At 52.5% G+C, this 7,500-nt stretch overlaps 2 protein-coding genes across 2 annotated transcripts in view; one reads left to right on the top strand and one right to left on the bottom strand.

The window, feature by feature from the left end:
- Nucleotides 1-2,296, bottom strand: part of LOC308147908 (transient receptor potential cation channel subfamily V member 4-like) — a gene marked incomplete at its 3' end in the record, with an annotated part of 16,476 nt that extends 14,180 nt beyond the window's left edge. The window contains 3 exon segments of the mRNA XM_080521292.1: nt 1-83; nt 821-1,056; nt 2,150-2,296. The exon segment at nt 1-83 is cut by the window's left edge and continues 70 nt beyond it. Coding sequence (XP_080377418.1) covers nt 1-83; nt 821-1,056; nt 2,150-2,283 — 453 coding nt within the window. The 5' untranslated portion in view covers nt 2,284-2,296.
- A 2,238-nt stretch (nt 2,297-4,534) lies between these two features.
- The window catches only part of LOC308147907 (NACHT, LRR and PYD domains-containing protein 3-like), a gene marked incomplete at both ends in the record, with an annotated part of 71,745 nt that continues 68,779 nt past the window's right edge, over nt 4,535-7,500 (top strand). Inside the window, 4 exons of the mRNA XM_080521291.1 lie at nt 4,535-4,584; nt 6,142-6,261; nt 6,399-6,601; nt 6,708-7,500. The exon at nt 6,708-7,500 is cut by the window's right edge and continues 1,149 nt beyond it. Coding sequence (XP_080377417.1) covers nt 4,535-4,584; nt 6,142-6,261; nt 6,399-6,601; nt 6,708-7,500 — 1,166 coding nt within the window. The remainder of the gene's footprint in view (nt 4,585-6,141; nt 6,262-6,398; nt 6,602-6,707) is intronic.

Raw genomic sequence — 7,500 nt, 5'->3', positions numbered from 1 at the left:
CAGCAGAACCTCCACGGTGGCGTTCTCACCGTCTCGCAGGTTGAGCAGCGCCTTCAGCAGAACCGTTTTCCCGTTGACCTCGTCTGAAAGTCACACCAATGTTTCACATGTGGCTCGATCAAACACTTGTATTACTGAGAAGAGACATTATTGTTGTTTACAATCTGGATTAGGGGAGGAAGATGCTCTATGATCTGATGTTAGAGGAGGAAGATGCTCTATAATCTGGATGTTAGAGGAGGAAGATGCTCTATAATCTGGATTAGAGGAGGAAGATGCTCTATGATCTGATGTTAGAGGAGGAAGATGCTCTATAATCTGGATGTTAGAGGAGGAAGATGCTCTATAATCTGGATTAGAGGAGTGACTCAGTGAGGCAGTGACTCATTGAGGCAGTGACTCGGTGAGGCGGTGACTCGGTGAGGCGGTGACTCGGTGAGGCGGTGAATCAGTGAGGCAGTGACTCTGTGAGGCGGTGAATCAGTGAGGCAGTGACTCTGTGAGGCAGTGACTCGGCGAGGCAGTGACTCGGCGAGGCAGTGACTCGGTGAGGCAGTGACTCAGTGAGGCAGTGACTCAGTGAGACTGTGACTCGGTGAGGCAGTGACTCAGTGAGACAGTGACTCGGCGAGGCAGTGACTCGGCGAGGCAGTGACTCAGTGAGACAGTGACTCGGCGAGGCAGTGACTCGGTGAGGCAGTGACTCAGTGAGACTGTGACTCGGTGAGGCAGTGACTCGGTGAGACAGTGACTCGGCGAGGCAGTGACTCGGTGAGGCAGTGACTCGGCGAGGCAGTGACTCAGCGAGGCAGTGACTGGCCTGTGAACTCGGGGTCGCTGAGCTTCTTGCGGCAGAGCAGCAGGTCGTCCAGGAGGCCGTGAAGCTGAGCAGCGTCTCCCTGGGAAGCAGCTTTGAAGAGCAGCTCCCTGCTGAAGGCAGGACCGCTCCCGTCCCCGTCCCTGTCCACGTCCACGTCCCTGTCGCCGTCCACGTCCTCGTCCACTTCCATATCCACGTCCACGTCCACGTCCACGTCCACGTCCACGGTGCACGGACTGCAACAAACACACACTCTTGGCAGGGGCATTCTTTTGTTGTCTCTTTTGTCCCATCGGCCAGAGCATGTCCCTCATTATGTCCTCCAGCATGTCCCACAGCATGTTTCCCAGCAAGTCTCCCAGCATGTCCCCTAGTGCCGCCTCATGTCCTCCAGCATGTCTCCCAGCATGTCCTCCAGCATGTCCCCCAGCAAGTCTCCCAGCATGTCCCCCAGCATGTCCCACAGTGTGCCGCCTCATGTCCTCCAGAATGTCCCCCAGAATGTCTCTCAACATGTCCTGTAGTATGTCCCGCAGCATGTCCCCCAGCATATCCCCCAGCATATCCCCCAGCATGTCCTCCAGCATGTCCTGCAGCATGTCCCCCAGCATGCCCCCAGCATGTCTCCCAGCATGTCCTCCAGCATGTCCTCCAGCATGTCTCCCAGCATGTCCTCCAGCATGTCTCCCAGCAGGTCCCCCAGCATGTCTCCCAGCATGTCTTCCAGCATATCCTCCAGCATGTCCCCCACCATGTCCCCCAGTGTGCCACCTCATGTCCCCCAGCATGTCCCCCAGCATGTCCCCCAGTGTGCCACCTCATGTCCCCAGAATGTCCCCCAGTGTGCCACCTCATGTCCCCCACCATGTCCCCCAGCATGTCCCCCAGCATGTCCCCCAGTGTGCCACCTCATGTCACACATCATTCCTTCTGGCCAGCAGGTCACAGCCGCAACGCAGCTATCTGACCGTGTCACGGTCTCGTCGCAGGGCGTCTCTGGTCGCCGTGACGACCACCTATTGAGTCGCCCCGCGAGTCGGAGCTCGCCGCCATCACGGATCCTGACAGTCTGAGGCGCGTCGCCTCCTTTCAACTCCGACACTTCAAAAGCGCAACGACGAGACGCGGGGCGGAGACGGAAATCAGAGTGACTCAGCCACTCGGCGTCAACCCCGACCGGTCCGTCAGCCAGAGGCCACGCCCTCCCTCCCCCCCCCCCCCCGCACCTGAAACCACAGCGACACGTCACCCGACACCGACCCTCCCCCCCCACCGGGGGAGGCCACACGCCTTGCTTGCTCCCCGTGGGAACCAGCCAGGATGCCGTACCTGGACAAGGAGATGTTGGTGTCCATGGGGACGGGGGTGGTGTCGGAGCTGTCCTGCATGAGGAGCCACTCCAGACCGTCCTCGTCTTCCTCCAGCTGTCCTCCGCTGTCCTCCGACTCTCTCCTCCCGTCCATCTTCACCCGCCGCCGATCCTCTTGTCGTCGGCCCGGCGGAGGTGTGTGTGTGTGTGTGTGTGTGTGGGGGGAGAGGTGTAGGGTTTCGTTGCAGAAGGTGTGGAGCTCCACCCCTCCCCCGCCTCCACCTGGCTGCAGAGACGCAGGTTCCCTCCGGGACACCGTCCATCAATCAGAGAGGAAAGAAAGGCTCTGGGAGGTTTGAGTGAAGATCAAAGGGTTTTCTTTCTTCTCTGGCTACGTCGTAACGCTTTTATTACTATTATTTTTTAATAAACTTAATTTAGTGTTTTTGCATAAAAGTATTACAAAATAAAACAAGACCATTCAAAATCATTAAGTTTTTACAGTTAATTAATTCTTGTAACTTGATTAGAATGTTGAATGATGTGACTTTAAAATGAGCGTGTGTGTGTGTGTGTGTCTGTGTGTGTGTGTGTGTGTGTGTGTGTGTGTGTGTGTGTGTGTGTGTGTGTGTGTGTGTGTGTGTGTGTGTGTGTGTGTGTGTGTGTGTGTGTGTGTGTGTGTGTGTGTGTGTATGTGTGTGTGTGATTAGAGCCTCAACCCGTTGGTGACAAAGGATTTGCTGTCGATGTCTTTAATTAGATGAAAGACTTTTATTGGCCTCAATTCAAACTCTTGTCTGGTGAAGCAGAACAAGTTCAACAAGTCTGGTCTGGTTGTCCAGTAGTGTGTGTGTGTGTGTGTGTGTGTGTGTGTGTGTGTGTGTGTGTGTGTGTGTGTGTGTGTGTGTGTGTGTGTGTGTGTGTGTGTGTGTGTGTGTGTGTGTGTGTGTGTGTGTGTGTGTGGGTGTGTGGGTGTGTTCGTTTGTGTGTGTTTTCAGCAGTGTGTGTGTGTGTGTGTGTGTGTGTGTGTGTGTGTGTGTGTGTGTGTGTGTGTGTGTGTGTGTGTGTGTGTGTGTGTGTGTGTGTGTGTGTGTGTGTGTGTGTGTGTGTGTGTGTGCGTGTGTGTGTGTGTGTGTGTGTATTGGTATAAGTGACAAAACAGGACATGTGGTCAGAAAAGTCACCACATTCCAGGGACATTATTAATCATCAGGACATTAATTGATGAATCAAGCCTCTAATTTGAAAACAAGCCAAAGTGTAGACGTTCTGCTCAACAGCCTGAAACTAAAGAAACAATCCAGGATGAGCTGCTGATGCAGAGACACAACTTTGTGTGTAATGTGTGTCACCACAGCTCCTCCAGTAGAGAAGAGGTGAAGAATGAAACTGTGACTGCGCATCTGGAAGGTTTTTCTCCCAACGGGAAAGTTTTCTCTTCATTCATTGATTCTACTGCTACAAGACTGTTCTGGCCAATCGTCACATCATCTCAAGTTCCAGATGTTTTCAACTCCAAACTCTCTGTGGTTTTCCTGGCACTTTGTCTTGAACTGTGTTCATCTTCAGCTGGAAGATAAAGTTCTGGCAGGATTTCATAGTGCCTGGTGTATAATAACACTAGAGTTCATTGGTTCATGAACCCGCTCCAGACTTCCTCTCTGCAATAGACACTGAACCACCTGAACCAGCCTGGGCCCTGGATGGAGAAGGGGGACACAGACCCTGGTCCTCCTCAGGTCCACCAGCAGCTCCTTGGTCTTCGTCCCACTGAGCTGCAGACAGTTCTGCTCACAGCAGGTGACCAAGTTCTCCTCACTGGCTCTGGACTCAGTCTCACCACCCCCCTGGTTCACCCAACGACTACTGGCTGCAGAGTGACTGTTGGTTTGTTTCCTGCCGTGAGGACCTGAACTCGTCTTCTTCACTGAGGACGTGTGTCGGGGACAGACACATGACGTGAAGACCACCTCTTCAGTTTGGGAGCTGTTTGTTCACACCTGTACTGTGGACGGTTTGAGTTCCAGGAAACATCAAAGGGGGAGGAGCAGCTGAGTTCAGGTGATTCGGGTCCAAGAGTCCAACCAGGGAACCAGGAAGTGTCGAGACTCCGCCTGAGCTCAGACTCCGACTGACAGTCGAGTGTCAGAGAAGAAGAACCTGGTGAGAGTTTGTCCAACTTCCTTCTTAACCTTAAAGTGTGAGCGGCTTTTTAGTGTGTGTGTGTGTGTGTGTGTGTGTGTGTGTGTGTGTGTGTGTGTGTGTGTGTGTGTGTGTGTGTGTGTGTGTGTGTGTGTGTGTGTGTGTGTGTGTGTGTGTGTGTGTGTGTGTGTGTGTGTGTGTGTGTGTGTGTGTGTGTGTGCGTGTGTGTCCCAGGTCGGTCCTGATCCTCTGCCTGGCTGAAGATGTATGATGTGGAGGAAGAGGAGGAGGAAGGCTCAGAGAGTGTGAGCAGGTAAGAGACGTCAGACTGAAGAAACGACGCAGCTCCGGGGTTTTGTTTTGCTGATCGTGAGCAGTGAACATCGTCTTCCTGCCAGAGTTTATCCATCTTCACACCGACTTTGGCAGTTTCATGGCTCACATGCAGTTTGCCTCTGTTCTCATTCTGGACACACTGAACACAAAGATCAAAGAGACACTTTGTTTGTGCTGCCGTTCTTCACGAGCTGAACTCAAAGATCAAAGACATTCTATGAACACAAAAGGCCTTTTGCCCTCAAGCCTCGTTCACAAATGTGTGTGAGTGTGTGTAGGTGAGGCGCCATGATCAGATCAATATGCTGATTAGACGGCAGGATTATTGCTCAGGTGTGTCTCAGGCTCGCCACAATAAAACAAAGGTCACTCTCATGTCAGTTTTACGACGTGGGCACGGTGCCACAGACGTCCAGAGCTTTGAGGGAGTGTCAGTCGACGTGCTGACTGCAGGAGCTGCTGGCCCACAATCACATGATCACTTCTCTACACCCCTTTGCCTTGATTCCTAAACGCTCCTCCTCCCACTGGATTCATCCCTTCATCATGTTCATTATAGTCGTCTGGCTCGTCTGACTAATGGCCCGTCCTCACCAGGAACCTGGTTCACCTGAACCAAGAACCTGGTTCTCCTAAAGCAGATGTTTCTGGTCTGTCGTCCTCACCAGGAACCTGGTTCTACTAAACGTTATTGATGAGGGATTGAAATAACAGAGTGCTGTGGAGGAAGAACCCAGACTCTTAACCTGAGAGGAGGGAGAAACAGAGGAACTGTCCATGATGAGGGGAAAACTAGAAGCTCTAGTGGACCTGAAACGAGTGAGGAGAACCTCTTTTATCACTGTCGACTTTGATCAGTTTGAAGAAGAACCAGGATCTCATGTCCTGTAGATGGTCACTGATGGAGGAGGGTGGAGGGTGGAGTTGGTTTTGTGGAGACGTAGAGCTGAGTGTCGTCTGCATAGCAGTGAATCTTCATGATGTGTTTATTAAAAATATGGATGTGGGAGGAGATGGACAATGAAGAAGAAGGAACCCAGGAGGAGGAGAAAGAAGTCAAAGTCCAGATTCCGGTGGTTGATGGAGGTTTTGATGAGAGTTTCTGTTCCTGAGCTTTGTTGAGGAAGGAAACCAGACTGGAACTGCTCATACCGATTATTAGAGATGAAGTGAGTCTCGTTCAGACGCTGCTCTTCCAGGAACTTGGAAACAAAATACAAAGTGGAAATGACTTTAAGGTTATAGAAGTTCTTTTAGAAATCAAATTTTAGGTTTCAAATCCTGAAAACTTTTTTCAGAATCATTGAAGTTCTGTTGAAAACAGGAACTGAAATATTAAGAACGTCTCTGATCTGTTGATGATCTAACAGAACATATTGACTGTGTGTGTGTGTGTGTGTGTGTGTGTGTGTGTGTGTGTGTGTGTGTGTGTGTGTGTGTGTGTGTGTGTGTGTGTGTGTGTGTGTGTGTGTGTGTGTGTGTGTGTGTGTGTGTGTGTGTGTGTGTGTGTGTGTGTGTGTGTGTGTGTGTGTAGAGGACAGAAGCTCAGACACACAGCAGGATCTTCAGTATCCAGCAGGTTGTCTCTGAAGAGTGACGGGTCCAAAGACATTCCACCAGTCTTCAGTCCTGAACCTGGACCTTCAGACACAAAGTAAGAAAGTCTTTGTTCCTTTCATCTCCTCAAAACCAGAGTGACAGAAGTTTTGCTCCCTCTCAGGTTCAGTTCCAGTATTTTGAAACTGGATCTTTGTGTTGTGGAGCTCAGTGAACGTTGCTTGGTGTCCACAGAGAGAAGAAGAGGAGTGACGGCGTTGAGCAGCAGCCGTCCTGCTGTCCTCTGTGTCAGGACATCCTGAAGGACCCAGTCTGGTGGAGCTGTGGACACCAGGTCTGCAGACGGTGCAGCAGCTCACACTGGGACCAGGGTGGTTCATCAGGAGCCTCCTGCTGTCCTCAGTGTGCAGAAAGATCCAGAAGCAGAGCTGCACCCAGTAAGAGTGGACACGTGTCTGCTGAGGGACTCGTCTGTCTTCACTGGACTTGTTGTGTTGCTGCTGGTTTGTGGTCAGTCTGATTGTTGTTGTGGTCTCTGAGCAGGTGCTGGTCTGCAGAAGGTTCTAGAGGAACACAAGCAGAGTCTGAGGAGCAGATGTGAACGTGTGGTTGAAGGAAGTGAGGAAGCAGGAGGAGGAACCCTCCTCAACAGGATCTTCACTGAGCTCCACATCACAGAGGGACACAGTGAGGAGCTCCAGAGGGAACCGGAGCTGAACCAGCTGGAGACGGCGTCCAGGAAGCAGAGCCTCCAGGACACGTCCATCAGGTGTCAGGACCTCTTCAGAGCCTCGGCTGAGCAGCACAGACACATCCGAGTGGTTGTGACCAGCGGCGTGGCCGGCAGTGGAAAGACCTTCTCGGTGCACAAGTTCAGTCTGGACTGGGCCGAGGGCCTGGAGAACCAGGACGTGGGGGTGCTGGTGGTGCTCTCCTTCAGGGAGCTGAACCTGATCAGAGAGCAGCCCTACAGTCTTCTCACGCTGCTCCAGGTTTTCCATCCGGCCTTACAGAAGGTGACGGCAGAGGAGCTGGCGGTCTGCAGGCTGCTCTTCATCTTTGACGGTCTGGATGAAAGCAGACTTCCTCTGGACTTCAGCGGCTCCCAGCAGGTGGTCCACGTCTCACACCAGTCTTCGGTCGGCCTGCTGCTCACAAACCTCATCCGGGGGAATCTGCTGCCCTCGGCTCAGGTCTGGATCACTTCCCGACCGGCGGCGGCCAATCAGATCCCTCCGTCATGTGTGGACAGACTGACAGAAGTGCGAGGCTTCACTGACGCCCAGAAGGAGGAGTACTTCAGGAGGAGGCTGAGTGATGAGGGGCTGAGCAGCAG

Source organism: Blennius ocellaris, assembly GCF_963422515.1.
Source record: "Blennius ocellaris genome assembly, contig: SCAFFOLD_100, whole genome shotgun sequence".
In the NCBI taxonomy this organism is placed as follows: domain Eukaryota; kingdom Metazoa; phylum Chordata; class Actinopteri; order Blenniiformes; family Blenniidae; genus Blennius; species Blennius ocellaris.
The sequence above is the reverse complement of the archived record's forward strand: the minus strand, read 5'-3'. Positions and strand labels throughout refer to the sequence as shown.